Source organism: Panicum virgatum, chromosome 3N (assembly GCF_016808335.1).
Source record: "Panicum virgatum strain AP13 chromosome 3N, P.virgatum_v5, whole genome shotgun sequence".
Taxonomy (NCBI): Eukaryota; Viridiplantae; Streptophyta; class Magnoliopsida; order Poales; family Poaceae; genus Panicum; species Panicum virgatum.
The window spans coordinates 16,656,901-16,674,471 of NC_053147.1; the positions used below are offsets into that span (position 1 = coordinate 16,656,901).

A 17,571-nucleotide genomic window follows, 5' to 3' on the forward strand; every position below is an offset into this window, starting at 1 on the left:
TGTGAATATGTATATATTTATCCGCGGGTTTCGGGTATCTATTCGTGTTTCGGGTATCCGCGGGTTTGGTTTTGGTGATAGATTTCCACCCGAATCAGTTTCGGGTTCGGGTTTCGATTTCGGGTTTCAGTTTTTGGTGCACGAAGACTCCACCCGATCCGAACCCGACCCGTTGCCATCCTTAGGCCTAGCTGATGCACGAAGTATTTATTTTGATCCGTTTGATTCTTCTGCACATGGGGTAGCGACTGCTGTTCCACCAGCACCATGAGTTGTTGGCCTTGCAGCGGCTGCAACAACGGCAGACCAGGCGGTGGCCTTGCCGGCAGATCCCCCTGCCCCTCGCATTGACCTTGACATCAGGCACCCACAGCAGCAGCAGCCCCCAGGAGATCGCCGTCGCCGGGTCATGCCAAGGCAAAGGTCGAGACGACACGGCGCTTAGATTGGATCGATGGAGCACGGGAGAGGGATGAGATTGGATAAGATATAAGGAGCAGACACGGTGGATGCGTCCCGCTTGCTGCGCCCCCTACAAATGGCTTCGGGGTTTTTTGAAAGTTAGAGCCAATATTAAAATGGCTCCGTGCTACCTTTAATACCGGGTAAAGAGTAATAGGTACACGTACTGTGTAGTCTATGAAAGTGGTATTGGAACATATCATCTATGTCATTAGAGACGATATTATATGTCATTGAAGATGATATTTGTTGGGAAACTGCTAGAGATGCTATGTTGTGTTTCTTTATTTTCTTGCTGCACTTGATCATGGGATATTCTCAGAATTTTCATTAGAGTAATGGGTTGACTTGAGTTAGTCCACCCCATAGATGGTATAAAATCTAAGAGTGCATATTCTTTTCCTTTTTCCTATCAACGTGGTATTTAATTTCTAGGCTTCTCTATTGCGCAACTGTAGTTTCACAAGGATCATATCAACGTATGGTATGGTATGGTGGTGGCCTTCCTAATCTTTCGCCTTTACGTTCCAAAAACTAACCCGGCTAGGCACGTCCCACGCCTACGACATCTTTGGTTTCTGTTGTTTGGCATTGTTACCTACTAGGTCTTCTAGAGGTAGGTAGAGTCCTTGAGCTGCAATCTTAATATCATGTGTGCCATCTTGGTATTATCGTCACACATGTTTGCCATTTGCTTGCTCCTTGATCTCGGTAGTGTATTTTGTCTCTGATTATAGACATTTTCTCTTAACCTTAGATTATTGTTCTCATTTTTTCATGGAAGTACCCCCTTTTCTTGAAATCAGACCTATTTAGCCTTCCACTTTGTCTAATTGTTTTCATATGTTGCCATTGCCACTTAATTTGGAGCGTCGATTTAGAGCACAGAAAGACAATGATCGTCAATTTGATAACTCCAGCTCCCGTCATTTCCCCCTCACATAACACATTGGTGTTCTTCACATGTTCTGCCTTTACACCTCCCTATGGCTGAGTGCATTATCTAAACTCTCAATAACATACTATTTGCTCCGTACTAATTCGATCCTTCCTGTCAGGCTGTCACCTTCATCAATAAAAAAAATATGTAGACTAGAAAAAAGGTGAGAAAATAAATATGCAATAGATTAGTGTACCTTCCTTTTTTTGCCGAAACCATCATAAATCTATCTATGAGATCAGAAAATTTAGTGATGAATTTAAAAAGGCCGTAAAATTAGCCACCAAGACCAAATAAGATCATACTAATCAAACTAAAAAAAGGGCTATCAAATCCTTGGGTTGCCGTGTGGTTTCCAGAAATCGTCATATTGTGCGATCTTATTTTTTTTCTCAACTATTTCAGATTCTGATCTCAAAAAAAAAACTATTTCAGATTCTAACTTTCAGAATGCGAAATTTTTTAACCGAACCAATTAACCATGACACCCGTACTAAAATAATTGCCAAGAAGCAATATTGGCATGGTAGTCTAGACAATCCGGTCTGGGATTACTGAACTAATTAATGTCTACTTCCCTTGCACTGCACGTTTGACTACTCATGTGTATTGTGTTGGCAACTGATGAATCTATCCGTGTCTTTCAACAACAATAGTGTAGTGTAGTGAAATAGTACTACAATGTAACTAGTACTCCCCGAAAAAAATTTGGTGGAGCCAGGCTGCAAACCCTCCTCCATGTCCGTCCAGTTTTCTTCTACGTTTAAGCATTTGAAAAACGTCCAAGTATGATACGCATGCTTGTACTCCATCTCTACTCTCTAGCTAGCAAGGCCAGCGCCGATCAAGCACCATGAGCCGCATGTGCTTCTTTTCCTTGTTTGTGTAGCGGCCTTCTTTGCCGCCACAGCCCAAGCCACCGTTCCACCTTCTGTCCATGTTTCCTTCAACCTCGCCACCGATACCCACGATGACTTGTACAAGCGGGTACAAGCAGTGCTCAGGAGGCCAAGCAAAGTACCGTACGACCCGAGCGATGTGAAGGGAAGTCACGTCCAGGGGCCGCAGCGCCCCAATTTTTACCAAGCGCCCGAGCAATGGATCAAGGTCGACGTGGTGGGGGAAGCGCCGGCGGACAGGACGACGCTAGCTATCGCCGTCGACGACCTCTACCTCCTGGGCTTCAGCAACGCCAGCGGCGACTGGCACATCCTGGGAGGCGGATTCACCGGTCTGCCAGGAGCCACCACGCTGCCATTCAGAGACAACTACCGCGATCTGATTCAGGGAGGCCACAGGAATCTCTACACGGTTCCTCTAGCAAAACAGTCGGCGGCCTACGCCGCCAAGAAACTTGCAAGGTACGGCGGAGGCCGTACTAGGATCCCCGTACACGAAGTGAAAGATGCCATGGTTCGGTTCCGGGCGATCCGTGGGGTCTTCAGTGGCAGCAACTGGCAGCAGGAGACCTTCATCACCCCGCTGCAAGCAAGATACGTTGTCCACTGGGGGCAGCTCTCGCGGCTTCTAGTTGAGTGGGAGCGAAGCCAGGGCAGCGAATGGGGAGGTCGTGGCTTTGGTCAACTTGCTCAAACGGTGTCGGATGATATTGCGGTCCGCAATAGCCTCGATGCTCTGGCGATCGTGGATTTCCTGATTCGCCCGGAGTGGCAACACGTCCATCCATCGTCCATTACAAGTAGTAGTAATAATCACAACACAGAGGATAATGAGAAACATAAGCTAATCCTTAGGCCTCCTTCAACGTCAGAGACAGCAGCTAGCTGTAAACCAACGAGGAGCTCGGCACAGTGCCAGCAGGTGCTTGCATGAGAATGCCTATGAGAGGGGAAGTTATCGGCGAGCGTCCGAGATGGATGAGAAGAGAACCACTAGCGCACCCTATTCATTGATTAAAAAAAATTATTAGCTGTCTTTGAGCCCGCCGTTGGAGGAGACCTCGTGTCCGGTGGCCTAAACATTGGAAAGATGAACTCATCAATCTTTGTTTGTGAGGACTAGAGCCTCGTTTAGTTGTCCGTATAAAATTGTAAAAATAAAATCTTTGCACATTTGAAGTACTAAATATAAACTAATCACAGAACTCGTTGTAAACAACGAGGCTAATTTAACGAGACTAACTAATCCATCACTAGAGCATGTGTACTGTAGTAATTACTGTAGCAAATTAGTGTCTAATCATAGCACAATTATGTTCATTAGATTCGTCTCGCAATTTACAAGCAACCTATGCAATTCATTTTTCATTTCGTTTAGATTTAATACTCTATGCACGTAAGATTCTCTTTCAATATGATAGATTTTGAATTTTGAATTTCGCAACTAAACAAAACCTTTGGACTAGGAATCCTAAGTCTAGGGGTAATCGTTCAGTAGTCCGTCAGACTTTCCGGGAGGTTTTATCTCTTTCTCTCTCGGTTTTTCGCTCCCCCATCGTTTCCCACCTATGTGTGTGTCTCTTTTGTTGCTGTATAAACATGTGGTATTTCCATTGTGCAATGGAAATAGAGGAGTCCTCGATTCAAAAAGAAAAATATAGTTAACAACTAAGACTGATGTATTTGTGGCTTTGATTATATGCAATCTAGTACATATAATTCCCATCCTTCATTATCTACCCCACAAAATGTGTGCTCCCCTTCCCAAATAGCGGTAGGTATCCGATCATTCGAGTGCAACTATATTTTGCGAGAACGGCGGATGCAATTGGCTCGGTTGAGTGGGCGTTTGGTTTCATCCAACTGTAACCTGTAGAGGCTGTAGCCAAGAAATCCCCTTCTTTCGCCCTTCGCCCTGCCCGGGGCCACGGCGGCGAGGGAAGAGGAAGACAAGCACGCCTCTTCCGTCGCCTCTCCCTTCCGCCTCCGCGCTCCGCGGCCTGCTCGCGACCCTTCGAGAGCTGTCCTCCGACCAAGGGTACCTCCGTGCCTCCTTCCGCCGGAGGCGGGCACTCCACCTGCCCAGCGGACAGTCGAAGGGACCCCTCCTGCCGTCCTCGGCCGCGGGGAGGGGACTCCTCCGAGTTTTGGGTCGGTTTCTTCTGCACTTGGTATGGAACCCTAGCCTTGCTTGGTTCTTTGTCATGTTCATGCTGGATGTTTTCTGCGATGCCACCTCTGAGCGATCAAATCCAGATCTTCCTGATCCAACCCGCACTCTTTGTTGTGAAATCCTTTGCTGAGTGGAGGGGTACTGTTAGAAGCTAGTAATTTTGGCAATGGGGTTGGGGTCAACTCGATCCCCACGGCCACACGGCCCATGATTGGGTTGAGATAGGCCAAAGTGATCTGGTTGTTTTCTGTGCTCGTGGCTACATATAACGTTCTTGCGCCTGAATCATCTGATAACTTGCTCAATTGGCGCACAATGATCTTGGCATTTAGTATCATCATTGTTGACCTAATCCTGAAAAGGCTGAAAGCATCAATTCGTACTTCATTGCAAAATATGCACTGTAGGATTCTTTTTTTTGTCCTGAATGTTTTGTTTATGTTGAGTGAAATCTGCATAATTGTTAACCTACTTCATGGAAAATTGATTATTGCTTCCTTAATTTCCCAACTAGCACCACCAGTACCAGTTAAAAGTTGGGGTGTTTCAAATATCATTCCTGCTCCGCATTAAGTCCAGATCTTTTAGTAAAAGAGAATATAGTATATTTGGAGCCTGATAAGAAAATAAACTTTTTTTGTGTGGTAAGCCCAAAGTTCTTGTAGTATGGAAGATGCTCGGACTTGGTCCATGTACATAATGCTTCTGACTTGATACATTGTAACATTAGTCAAACATGTTAGCAGTTCATCAGTCGTAGAATATAAAAATTTAGTCCTAATGTCCAATGAATACCCTTGTACGAAATTATTTTGACACTTAAGTTAGTATCATCATTGTTGTACGGTAAAAAGACAAGTGTCTGCGCTCTGCAGTTTACATGTCAAATTATGCTTCCATAATTTTCTGTGGGCATCTTGGGGCTAGATTTCATGCTGATTGAGTTTAAACTATGCAGCAGCATGCGTGACCTATATGACATTATTAATCTCTTAGCGTTAGGGCTTGTTTGGATAACACAACTCCCCCCCAATACATGTGGAGTGGAGTGGTAAATCAGCAATTTTTCTCATAGTCCCTCGGAATACACATGTATTGGATGGGATTATTCTCTATCCAAACAAAGCCTGTAGTGTTTTCCATTATCCAAACAAGTTTTCATTGGATGGGATTATACGCATGTAGTGAACTTTGATGTTTCATAAATATAACTCAGAAGTAATATGCCATTATTATTTATGTTTATTTCGTTTGATATTATCTTATTTTTCTAATTACTAAATATTTATTTCTTGATTGCCAGTTGAACTTCGATTTAGACAATGGATCTGGAGACAGAGAATCATCTTGCTTCTTTACTACTTGAAGAGGCGCGGAGATTACAGTTAGAGGCTGACAGGGAAGGTGTTCATGCATATCTTCGAAAGCCTAATGTAAGGCATCGTCCAAACTCTCGGTTCCTCACGGCTACAGTTCGTGGAGTTCAGCAAGGTTAGCATTGTGCACCTTGGAAATGCCCTTGTGTGATTACTTGATTGGTGCAGCTTTATTTTGAGTTTATTTATTGAATCATTTGTCACTCTTTTTCTATATTTTTCTGTGTTTGTTCGTGAAGAAAAGGTAGAAAACAATAAAACAGTTGCAATCATGTGTCTTTTAAAAACTCTACTTTAGTCTTGCTTCCTGTGTAGGACTCAAGTTACTTTTTTCCTCAAATTACACCAAGTAGTTCTTTCATACATTTTTCTGTATTGAAACAAGCTGTTGGCCTGCAGCAAACCGTGTTGTGGAGGTCAATGAAATGTGGCGTGCCAGGGAAAAAGAACTTGAGTTGGAGTCAAAGATGAATAGCAGAAGTAGCAAGAGTAAAGATCTTGATGACGCGAAAGGTCAGAAGCGTAAAAGTGACTCAAGAAACCATAGCTCCAGCTCAAGGCTTGAAAAAGAAGGGATCACTTATAGTAATTCCTACTCAGACCAGGAGGATGGTCTGGGGGATGATGAAATTGAAAGATTTCTTCATTCAAGGTCAACTATAATATTCAGTATCTACTTCTCTGCAAGAAAAATCCATTTTTTTATAGATGGAACACCTGACATGTTATAAGCTTTTTTCTTTTACTCTGGTGATCTTATGAAAAGCATGCAATCTGTCCACCTCCTGATAGTAGCACATTATTCTATTCATGGGTGCTTGTGTTACTTTTCTGCAACTGTTGGTAACATGTGTTGCTTGTGTTACTTTTCTGCAACTGTTGGTAACATGTGCAATTTGTTGCTATTTTGTTAGGGTGAAGCGAGGACGTGGGGCTGTTGGCTCTAGGATGGACGAGCCCGGTCCATACCTTGATTTGTTATCCCATCATAAAGACAAGCCTAGTCCTGACATACGTGTGGAAGAAAAGTGGGAACGCCGAGTGCAAGGCCCAGATAAGCCTTCATTTTTGAGATCCAAGTCTCCTGATGATTATTGGCATAAGGAAGCATTGGATGGAAGGCCATCAAGCTCTCAACCACAGAGTAAGAAAGAAAAGAAAAGGAAATCAGAGAAAAAAGATAGAGATAAAAATAAGGAAAAGTACAAGAAGAAATCCAAACATCGCAATCTTCACCACCTCAAAAGCCAAAGAAGGGAGTGATGTGCATGTTTGCTAAACAGGAAATTGTACAAAATTGTTCTGCCCTTAAAGAGGCAGCTAGTTGGTTGTTGCTGTAACTTGAAATTTGTTTGTATGGAAAATCAACAGTGCAGAATGGACTACGGTTTCGTAAAGAGTTCTGTTGCATAGTCGTGGTATTGAAGTCTAACCCTTTTATCCCAACATGATTAATTTATATTTAAAACTAAAAGAGCATTATGTTACTTTGGCTGGCACACAGAACATGTCCAACTTGGCAACATCTATGTATTGGATGAGCTCGCATGGCAATCTATTAATTACGTGGTTCGAAGGTTAAAAAAACGTGCTCAAGAATTTGTTCACCGTCAGATAGCATTCACGGATTTGGCAGCGCAACTTGTCTAGTTATATTGAATATTACAATTGACAGTAACTGGCCGTCAATGTTTGAGATCAAACACCATCTCGTGAGATCTTTTTAATTCTTCGAAAATGGACATAAAATTCGTAGCACGGATCTTCAAATGAAGTGGTTACATTGGCTTTAGAAAATCTCCCTGATTCCCAATTTATGAAATGATGTCCTATCAGAACCCAAGGAGGACATATATTCAGTGTGACGTACATGCTTCAATGCATTGGTGTGTTTGGAGAATTGGAGTATAATGCCATCAGAAAAAAAAGATGCTGACATAATTTTAAAAAAAACTGGGGTTGTCGGACCATTCAGAGCCAGCAGGAATACAACACATTAAATATGAAATTTCAATTCAGAATTATTTTACAGGACTAACTCTTGAGCCATACCACTGAAAGAGAGTGTGTTGGTTCTTATGTGGTTGTGCAAAGACTTCACAACATTACCACAACTCAAAAATCCTCAAAACAAAAGAAAACCATCCTCTAATTCTGCAGACTAAAGCCATGCAATCTATGGTCTCTGTACAGTATAATGCCATCGAATGTAATGGACTGAAAAAGAACTACCTGCACCAGAAGATGGAAAAAGCATTAGATAAAGTCGAAGAGATATAGCTTGCAACAAGGAAAGATAAACAGAATGTCTTTGTATTAACAGTAATTACCAGCAAACAGCAGTTGATAAAATTGGTCTGAAGACATTTTTCATACAGCCACACAGAATGTGCACGATTGTAAAAACCATGAAATGTTGTGCAGTAAGAAATATAAAGATGGGTTCAGTACATATGTTGAAACTAGTGATGTTTTCAGGAGTAGCTGTTCCAGTTGCTTCCACTGAAAGTCAGATCATCGAATGTGCACAAGTGTTTCATAGGCCGAACAGAATTTAAGAGACGATTTAAACACTATATGGATCAAGAGGTGGGCTGATGCTTTCCCGTTCCTTACACTTCAAGTAATAAAGCATGTTTTTCTTTTGGAGGGAACCAAATCCGGTGTTTGTTAGCCAGGAAGCTTAGTAGCTACCTATAACTAGCTCTCGTAAATAATTTGGAAAAATTGTCACTATCTTATGTGAAAACCAAATGTTAATCCCATCCAATGCGCATAATAAGTTAATCACCCAAGAATAAATGACAGTACTCTGAATAGAGAATTTCCCAGCTGAATTGCTTAATTTTGTCCTCGCCAACCACAGTTGCTCATATTGAAGTACTCTGCTAAAATCATGTAGAAAATTCCAGTATGATAAATCCTGACCAGACATGAACATGACCCTGACATCAAGTTTCTTTTGTGAAAGAAAATCATGATGTCTACTTCACTTAAAACCTAAAACAAAAATGAAATGTTCCCCCATACATCTTTGCTGCCATTTTATAGTACTATGATAGTCCAAACTGAGAAAAATATTTAAAATTTCAGGATGAACAACAGGAGCTGTCAACAACAGATATGCACACTCCTTCATAGCACAAACTAATGCAAAAGGAAAGAACTGTGATCTGCCAATTTCCCAATTTCGGAACTCAGAACTCAGAAGTATCACAGACGGAAAACCACGGAGAAATTCAGAAGCATTATCACTTACCTGCAGGAACGAATGAATCAACTACGTCGAACAACTCAGCCGACGACAAATGGGCCAATCTCGCCGTTGCGCATGGCGCGGGCGACCTCATTGGCTACTAACAGGCAGGTGGACACCCAGCCGGCGAGCACCGCCCACACCATGTCCACGATGCAAACCGCGACTCCCCACGGCATCGTCATCCTTGCTCCTCCTCCTCAGCCGCCCCCAAGGAGGCAATTCCCCGAACACCGTCCCTGCAATCAATCGGCAATCATGGTTGAGCCGAGGAGGAGATCGAATGAATTCCGAAGAATTCATGACAGCGATAGGAAGAGAACTCACCTCTTATCTTGCCGATGTCGTCAGCACTCAGCACGCAAGAACCGAAATAAACTCCGATTAGCGCCAGTCCTAGTTCCAATCGACCCTGAGAGGGAATCAGCGAGGATCTTAAGCACCAGTAATCGGCGAAAAAGGTTTGCGTCGCCAAGACGGTGTTTGATAAAGAGATGGGGATCGATTTCATTACCGTCTTTGCCACCAAACCCTCGCTTCGCCCTTCCCACTCCTGTTTGGCCGGCCACCAAAGCGGGGAATCTTCAACAGGATCAGGATAGGGCAGAGACGACCTTTGTTATTGCTGTCGCACCAAGAACCAGCACAAATCCGCCACTTAATGATCAACTGCAATCCCACCACCTCCACAATGGATTCTTTAATCAGCGTGACAATTTCTTCTAAGCAGATAATTAAATAGAGATGAGTGTTGAAGAGTCTTTCACCTTTCCTCTCTTGATACAAAGATACGCAGCTCTCCTTCATGTTCGAGAAAAAATAAAAGTCATTCACCTTTCTCGCTTGGTTTCCCCGCCTTCTTTGCCTGCCTTCCACAACCACCTTTCACTTTCACCTTCATAGTTCTTTTCTTTTCTTTTGCCAGGCAATTCAAGAAACAACTAGTACCGACCTCAGAAGAACCAACTGAAGGTCGCCACATAAGAGCTCACGACCTGTCAGACTCTGATTGTATATGCTGAAATTTTATCCAATCAGGTTACTGTAGTTAGGAGGATTTCGACAAGACCATGCGTTCTAGTCCGCAATTAGAATCAAGGCTTCTGATGGGCAGCTTGCCAGACACGTGTCCCTGCCGCGTCACAGCCTCACAGGATAACAAGAAGGGCAACTAGCCGAATTCGAGTTGTCGCGCTCGCTTGAACACAACATTACCCGTGCTGAACGGCCCGCGTCAGCCGTCAGAGAACTAGTATTTTGTATGGAGTACAGAATACAGAGTGCACGGAAGCTGATTGTTTGGTGTGTCAATTCTGTTGTTGCAAATCTAGAAACAGTTTAGAACGTACTTCCTCCGTCCACAAAAGAATAGAATCAAATAGTTTAAAATTTTGAGTAAATTTATAAAAAAATAATAACAATCATAATATAAAATAAGTACCATTAAATTAGTTATATATTATATTTTTATAGTAAATTTATTTGAAGATATAAATACTATTATTATTTAAAATAATTGGTCAAACTTAAACTAGTTTGATCTGCATGTATCCCATAATTGCATTCTTTCGTGGACGGAGGAAATAGAAAAAGAGAGCAGAGAGCGGTGGCTGATCCTGCTATTTCACAAAATCTGGTATGGCCCTGCAAATGATGGGTCCCATTTACAGGCAACCTCCTGCCAGTTAAGAGCCTGCATCAACCAGCATGCCTTGCATCCATAGAATGTTTTGTACATCATTATTTTTTTTGTGTGTGTTTATCATACAGAAAGCCAACTGCATCAGACGTATGGTAAACTTAAAACCTCTCTGCAGGGACAACCACTGGCCGCGCCTCCACGCGCTTCCTTTCAGAAAGGTAAGGGCCCCGTCTCACCGCATCATTCAACTGCACCATAAAATTTTTGTTTTGCTGGTTAGCATTCACGATTCAGGCAATAAAAATGGCAGATGCTGGGAGACCTACGAGAGCATACCTTCCCAATGAGTTCAGATAGACTTTTTTCATGCAGAAGTTGCGAGGACGATAAAGACTTGTTGATTGCCACGCAGCAGTTGTACCGTGCTTCCATGCCTACAACAGAGAATAAATGTTACCACTGAAATAATTGGTCCATTAGATAGAAATTAGCATAGCCCATGATAGGATTAGTAATTATGGATGACTTAAGCATGACATCATATTAAGTTCTAGCCAGTTGCACAAGCACATTTTCAAATGCTAAAAGAAATACCAATCTGCAGAGCTCCTGCTGAAACAAGTTTAGATGGTTACAATTACTTCATTAGGACCAGATGTAGTAATTCCTTACCAAGTTTGGTTGTCTCCATTGTTGGATCTGTAACAAGTCTGATTATCTCTGAATTTAAGCAAACCTCCCTTAAGCACCATTCCCGGACAACCAGTCCTGATATTACTCTGTAGCCCTGCGGACATTCAAGAGCATGTGTTCAGGGGGCAAAATGTAGATGCAAGAAATTCATCTGGTTGCGCACAATACCAATATCCAAGGTAATGGGATAAGAAAATAATCATTTATGCAAAAGTATCTTTATCAAGCATCAGCTACTTACAGCTACCCGTATATCCGGGTCTTGTTGCAGAATTGATAGAAGAAGAGCCTGGGAAACAATAAGGCCCAAAAACAGACCCAACTAAGCAAGGGAGAACCATAAAGCAATTAAGATAAATGGACACACTAGAAAAAGGTGTTGCTATTAACTGAAGGAGTTAATTTTGAACTGTTTGCAGCGGTGGTATAGACCAAGCGCTTCAAGTACTCTTCAGCTTGACCATCCAATTTCATTTGGTCTTCTTGCCTATCAACGCCACAGATGCTCCCAAAGGCATGTAAAGCAGCCTGAACATGTATCATAACACGTAAGAGGTATAGTTTCTGACAATCTGGTTGCTTTACCAGCAGCAACAAGGGCAGTGGAACAAGAAGAAAATATGTACAGGAACTTACCAGCTGTCTACCTCTGCCCTGTCGGTCAAAGGATGTCTCGACAACATGTCTAGCAACATTTGATGATGTCAGCAGGAAATGTGCCCCTTGAGTTGCTATTTTACCATAAAATCAAACAAACAATAAGGGTGTGCTATGGCAACCTCGTGAAAAATCCAATACTAACAAGCAGAATCATGACTTACTTGTACCAATTAGACCTAAGGTTTCCAATGCACTCTCAATTTCATCAGTATTCTGGCTTTCTTCCATCTTCAATATTTTGTCTATGGCCGCGAGCAGGTTTGTAACACCTAACAAGAGGAGATATTGATTAAGTCTGCCTAGTTCCTCATGTAAGAAGACCACAGAAGGTGAGTCTCGATAACATTTAAATCAGGATTATGAGAAGTCTTTTTATAGGAGATGAGAATAGTTGATGCAATAAAGATTATTCAATGCACAAAGTTGTGGAGAAATTAGTGAACAGAAGTCTGGCAACTGAAAATAATGATACTTACAAGATTGGTCTATCACTGTGAAAGCATCAACTGAAGAAAGAAGCCTCCCGCTAATTAATGTTGCTCTTGACCGTATGACAGAATCAGCTGAGGAGTCACTGCACACGGAAAGAAAAGTCAACCTAGAATAGCTGAAAAAATAACAGAAGAAAACATGGAGATATAGAGGCATAAGGCAGGTACTTGATCACATCAATTATGAGTTGAAGCAAGTTGGTCTTCAGCAGGAAAATATTGCTGTGAGGGTGTTCAACGAGCTGCAGTGTGATAAAAGACACGATTAGCCAAAATATATAGCTTCTCCCAGAAATTCCAGAATCTTTTAGTCATTGATCGTTATGACTCATTTGATAGCAAAATACCTACGACTCCAGGTTATGTAGTATGGTGACAAGGAATGATAGGCAAGAAAGAAACCACAATTATAACAATACGATGACACTGATTGCCATAAGCATGTAATTTGAAACAATACTAGTGCAATCCTTTTGCAAATGAATCACGATTCTGAACCAATACAAATTGCACACCAACATGCAAAGCCAAAAATAGGCCTGTTCTATCGAACGTACTAGCACCTTATCCTTAAAAAACAGAGTTCCAGATAGAAATCCTTTTATGAAAAATAAACAAATAAATCAAAGTATTTATAACGACCCTCATGGAGGAAGCCAAACATAAAATGGTACAGATGAACGGAACAAAATATCCTTTTACCTCATACAGGACCTCCAGTGCGCTGAGGGTTTTAAGCATATCCCTTCTATCTTTTATTTCATCTTCAAATATGCTGAGAAGGTTTGAATCACGAATGGCAGTAGCAGTATAACTTGAAACAGTGAAGAGCTTGGCTATCAAAGATAGAATACGAATCCGTGCCTACAATTGCAATAGACATGAATAGAATCTAATCATGTTGTGGCTTGCAGATAAACAGTAAGAGCATACAGTAAAACATAGACAAGCACTTCACTCTATTTTTGAATCTTATTCTGTTAGCAACCGGGAAAGGGAAATGCGCAGATATTTGAAAATATTGAAGATAAATAACTAGAGTGATTATGATTACAACTTCTGCTCCAAAATAGATGAACTCACACAATCTCGATTTGACACAGCAACACTTTCCACATCTCTTCCTTCCCTTGGATCAGATAGGAAATCCTCACTTTTCCAAGACAGAAGAGAAGCAAGCAACGGATTGAGCAACCAGCGCGAAAGCCATTGAGCTAACGCGCATTCTCCACCACACCATTTTTATACAACTTTTTGAGCAACTAGAGCGAAGGATGCATGCAGGAACTTTGGCCATTACTATTACACATATACTCTGGCAGCCATATGAAAATGATATTAACAGATTCCTCATACATTAGTATTTGTGTGCCATTATCAAAACAAACAAAGCCTTTTGTCCCAAGAAAGTTGAGGTAGGCAAGAGATGAAACCCAACAAGAGCGACAAGCAAAGATGATATAGTATATATGAAAATAGAAATGTAGCAGTAATAGTAATGATTATATTAGATTTTGATGATATACACTTATGCATTATTGATTAACTGGTATGTTTTAATGCTCATGCTTGCTTCTGTTGTTGTGCATGTAGACGGGCCTTGGTCCACAGGGGCGTTTATTGGTTAGTTCTGCAAAACTGTGTCAGAAGAATGGACACACGACGCCATACCAAAGAGGATGACTGAGATGCCACTCTGTCAAGTTGCACGGATCCTTGACCATCTGGTGGGAATATGATTTCCTATAAACAGGAAATAGACTACAATATGACTACAGGATCCATCGAACAGAGAAGATAGTGAATACTTCAAGATGAATTGATGGACTCACAGCTCCATTAGGAATTTCTGCTAAACGCTTCACAGCATCAAGAATGATTGCTGAAATCTCTTCATCTCTGCGGAAATCGAAGATATCAATAAGAAATTATCAACAAGTTACAATGCATATGATGCAGCCTGTTAAATGAAGTTTATTCGCGTAAATAAATTACCCATCAATCAAACAATTGATTAGAACAGGATACAGATTGTGCTGCACAACTGTTTCCACCGCAGCAGCACTATCTTCAGCTTTGTCAAGAAGATTGAGTACCTGGTATAGTTATATCGAATTCTTTCACAGTCAGTGGTTAGAGACATTGTTTTCCCAAAAAAACTTTAGAGCATTTTTCAAACTGACATGAAAAATAGCATGCATGAAAGGGGTTTGCATTAGTTGGCAAACCACACAACTGTGCTGCTAGCACACAATGTTCACTGTGACTTTTACTCTAGACTAGATGAGTTGAGTCCATATTAAATAATCTTGAAGGTTACGGGATCCAAATCTAAAAAAAAAACTTAGAAAACCGATTCATTCAGGTACATACAGCTTTGCAGGCTAATTTTCTGATGCCCTTTGAGTCTGTGAGCAATCCAGCTTGAATAAATGCCTGGAAGATAAGAGTGCAATTAAGACTTTAGTTATCAATATGTATAAGATAGTTCTCACAAAGAAGATACAATGATCATTTTGTAAGATATTTTTACTATGTTGGTCTAGGTAAGAGTTGTAGGTAGACATGTCTAGATAAAAAATTGGGAGAATGTTACACATACACCATAGCTTGGCAGAAGCGATGCTCCATATCTTGAAGAAAATACTTTGTCTAAGCATTCTGTGACAGTCTCAACCATCCCAGGTGCATCAGCTTCACTCTGCAATGCCCTACATGACGAAGACAAATTACAACAGCTATCAACAAAACAGGATGGCAAACATAAGCTGCCAGTAGACAATATATGTGAGGCGCTAACTAGAAATTTTGGCTTTGTCAACGTAAGAGAACATCACAAAACATAAGCTTCAAACATGTTAAGACATTACATAGCACAGGAACATATGACAAGCGACAACTCAAAACATTGGAGGAAGGAAAAGAGGCTTACCCTAACAGCTTAGGCAGAGGACATCGTTCCAGAAACTGTTTGACAGTATCATCACTATGCAACCCTGCAACAAATGAAATACAGATTCAGTCACCTAGTCAGCAAATGACTAACCTATCTCGTCTTTCAAAAGTTTGACTTGTCCTTTTAAAATTCAAGTCTTCAATATGCACTTATTCAGCAGACAGATGTACTTCTCTTAAAATTATTCTGTCCTGAATCTGCCTGTCCTACTTGTACCCCCCCCCCCCCCTCCCCCTCTTTTGGTGGGAAAAAACAGCTTCCATCAAAACATACTCAGGCGCAAAGACACACATCGATGGAAGGAGCAACTACAATCCATTAAGCGTTTCCAGCTTCAAAATCAAACTAGAAATAGTCATAATGTCGCTGACAAAACATGATGTAGTGGCACTACAGGCCCACAGCAGCTGAGCAGCATACAGCATATGTCGAAGCTAAACCTGAAAATGATAACACCCACTCAGATCACCAAACCTGACACTGAGCAGCATATGGGATCATAATTTTCCAACCAATAGCAGAATCAAGCAGTGAATCGATCGAGTGTCGAAGTAAGCCCCCGCCCCCGTCAGGATACCCTGCTAGGGTTCTAGCGTACCAAGCTCCACACCCGCAGCGACCCGATCCGTTATCACGACCAGAGACAAGCAAAACCCCTCCTCCCAAACGGAGCAACCCAGAACGGCGGCAGCCCAAACACGAGCAACTACCTCCGCCCAAATCCTAAGGGGGTAAGGAAGGAGGCATTGCCTGGGTAGGACGCGAAGTCGCCCGCCGCCTGAAGCATCGCGCCCAGCTCTCCCGGAGCCGGCGAGGGCTCCATCCCCGTGCTGTTCCACGCCGCGCTTCTCTTCTCTTCTCTTCTTCTCTCTGGGTTTTGGCTTGGGGAAGGAGAAAGACCACTAGACCAGCAGTCCAGCACGCACGCACCACCACCGCGGGGGGAGGGGGGCGCACGCCGCACGGCTGCCCGGATGCTGCTTGCCGCGTGGGCGGGTGCGGGCGGCGTGGCGCTCCGCGCTAACGGCAGCGGGCCCGGAGAGGGGAACGTCTCTATCCGGAACAGTCCGCGGTGATTGGGCCGTATAGAAGTGTCTTCAAGCGCTGGAAGTCCCAGGGGCCGGAACCTCTTCATCTGTCAGTTAGTTCTGGCCTTCTGGGGGCCTCGTTTAGCTTGGGCCGTTCGAGCTTTAGGCATCAGTGGACTTGAGTGAAATTTTTATTTCTTTCGAGAGCGTTTTTGTAAGACGTGGAATGTAATCATAACTCTGTAGTATATGAAATATAAACCCAGTTCTGTCTTTATGTCAACATTTAAATTCGCATTCCGATTCTCAAGTTTTTACTTTTCTGACCCCCGCGGGGACCTCTACCCTTGTTGCTACAACTAAGATCTGAATTGAGTTGCTGGACTGTCGTACAGATCCGGACCCTCTTGCTGCTGGAGAGGGTCCGGATCTGTAGGGACCTACTCTGGAGAGCGGGTGCTTGTTTCCTGGGGTGGTCCGGAGTCCTGTGTAGCCGCTTAGCTGGTTCCGTACCCAAAAGCCTACACACTCCACCACCCTGTAACGAGTACTCTAGTACCTGGAGCCGGGTAATTAAGGGCCTGGACTCCGTTCCAGCTCAAGAGTTGGTTTCCTAAGTCCAACACGGCATGTCCAGTCCTATATCTCAAAGGATCGAGTACAACAAAGTGACCTTGCCGCTGCTGCGAGAGGCCTGGGACGATGAAGCCAGGTCCAGGAAGATCGTGTTGTTTCCTGGAATGGTCCGGAGCCCTGTGTAGCGCCTTAGCCTGGTCCTGTACCCTAAGCCTACACACTCCACCACTCTGTAACAAGCACTGAGCAACCTGGACCTGCGCATCTAGAGCCCCGGACCTTGTACCAGCCTGGCACTAGTCAGGGATGAGTCCCGCGGGCCTGCTACTAAGCTGTAAATTTGAAGTAGTACACAGGTTAAGTCCTGACTGGTGGTAGCCAGCCTCAAACCATTGAGCCTACCTACCAGGGGGTCCTAG

General features: G+C 42.8%; 3 protein-coding genes across 6 annotated transcripts; 1 reads left to right on the forward strand and 2 right to left on the reverse strand.

The window, feature by feature from the left end:
• Positions 1 to 4,016: 4,016 nt before the first annotated feature.
• Positions 4,017 to 7,296, forward strand: LOC120664679. Its single transcript, XM_039943972.1, has 4 exons — positions 4,017 to 4,472; positions 5,778 to 5,965; positions 6,250 to 6,502; positions 6,765 to 7,296. Exons 2-4 carry the CDS (start codon positions 5,797 to 5,799, stop codon positions 7,111 to 7,113), a joined length of 771 nt encoding a protein of 256 aa, XP_039799906.1. The 5' UTR covers positions 4,017 to 4,472; positions 5,778 to 5,796; the 3' UTR covers positions 7,114 to 7,296.
• Positions 7,297 to 7,809: 513 nt separating this feature from the next.
• Positions 7,810 to 10,567, reverse strand: LOC120664681. 3 transcript variants are annotated; one of them, XM_039943977.1, is made up of 5 exons: positions 9,874 to 10,567; positions 9,621 to 9,775; positions 9,434 to 9,518; positions 9,110 to 9,345; positions 7,810 to 8,082 (listed from the first exon to the last, which is right to left on the reverse strand). In XM_039943977.1, the coding sequence occupies exon 4, from the start codon at positions 9,289 to 9,291 to the stop codon at positions 9,145 to 9,147; it is 147 nt and encodes a 48-aa protein (XP_039799911.1). In that variant the 5' UTR covers positions 9,292 to 9,345; positions 9,434 to 9,518; positions 9,621 to 9,775; positions 9,874 to 10,567; the 3' UTR covers positions 7,810 to 8,082; positions 9,110 to 9,144. The 3 variants fall into 3 exon arrangements, 2 of the variants coding, with proteins under 2 accessions (XP_039799911.1, XP_039799910.1); XR_005670979.1 differs by lacking the exon at positions 9,874 to 10,567 and having other exon boundaries at positions 9,621 to 9,867; XM_039943976.1 differs by having other exon boundaries at positions 7,810 to 9,345.
• Positions 10,568 to 10,709: 142 nt separating this feature from the next.
• Positions 10,710 to 16,521, reverse strand: LOC120664680. 2 transcript variants are annotated; one of them, XM_039943974.1, is made up of 17 exons: positions 16,299 to 16,521; positions 15,525 to 15,588; positions 15,195 to 15,303; positions 14,966 to 15,028; positions 14,588 to 14,688; positions 14,425 to 14,491; positions 14,264 to 14,335; positions 13,295 to 13,456; positions 12,761 to 12,834; positions 12,578 to 12,675; positions 12,263 to 12,370; positions 12,078 to 12,172; positions 11,832 to 11,969; positions 11,683 to 11,730; positions 11,421 to 11,535; positions 11,085 to 11,182; positions 10,710 to 10,996 (listed from the first exon to the last, which is right to left on the reverse strand). In XM_039943974.1, the coding sequence occupies exons 1-17, from the start codon at positions 16,369 to 16,371 to the stop codon at positions 10,907 to 10,909; spliced, it is 1,575 nt and encodes a 524-aa protein (XP_039799908.1). In that variant the 5' UTR covers positions 16,372 to 16,521; the 3' UTR covers positions 10,710 to 10,906. The 2 variants fall into 2 exon arrangements, with proteins under 2 accessions (XP_039799908.1, XP_039799909.1); XM_039943975.1 differs by lacking the exon at positions 11,683 to 11,730 and having other exon boundaries at positions 10,712 to 10,996; positions 16,299 to 16,507.
• Between the last annotated feature and the right edge of the window lie 1,050 nt (positions 16,522 to 17,571).

Excerpts from the sequence above, each read along its gene's own strand:
- LOC120664681 (XM_039943977.1), bottom strand. The coding sequence starts at position 9,291 with ATGACGATGCCGTGGGGAGTCGCGGTTTGCATCGTGGACATGGTGTGG.
- LOC120664679 (XM_039943972.1), top strand. The coding sequence starts at position 5,797 with ATGGATCTGGAGACAGAGAATCATCTTGCTTCTTTACTACTTGAAGAG. Across the intron at positions 5,966-6,249 it reads AGTTCGTGGAGTTCAGCAAG|CAAACCGTGTTGTGGAGGTC; the intron begins GTTAGCATTGTG and ends GTTGGCCTGCAG. Across the intron at positions 6,503-6,764 it reads GAAAGATTTCTTCATTCAAG|GGTGAAGCGAGGACGTGGGG; the intron begins GTCAACTATAAT and ends CTATTTTGTTAG.
- LOC120664680 (XM_039943974.1), bottom strand. The coding sequence starts at position 16,371 with ATGGAGCCCTCGCCGGCTCCGGGAGAGCTGGGCGCGATGCTTCAGGCG. Across the intron at positions 14,689-14,965 it reads GAAAATTAGCCTGCAAAGCT|GTACTCAATCTTCTTGACAA; the intron begins GTATGTACCTGA and ends TAACTATACCAG. Across the intron at positions 10,997-11,084 it reads TATCTGAACTCATTGGGAAG|TTGAATGATGCGGTGAGACG; the intron begins GTATGCTCTCGT and ends TTTATGGTGCAG.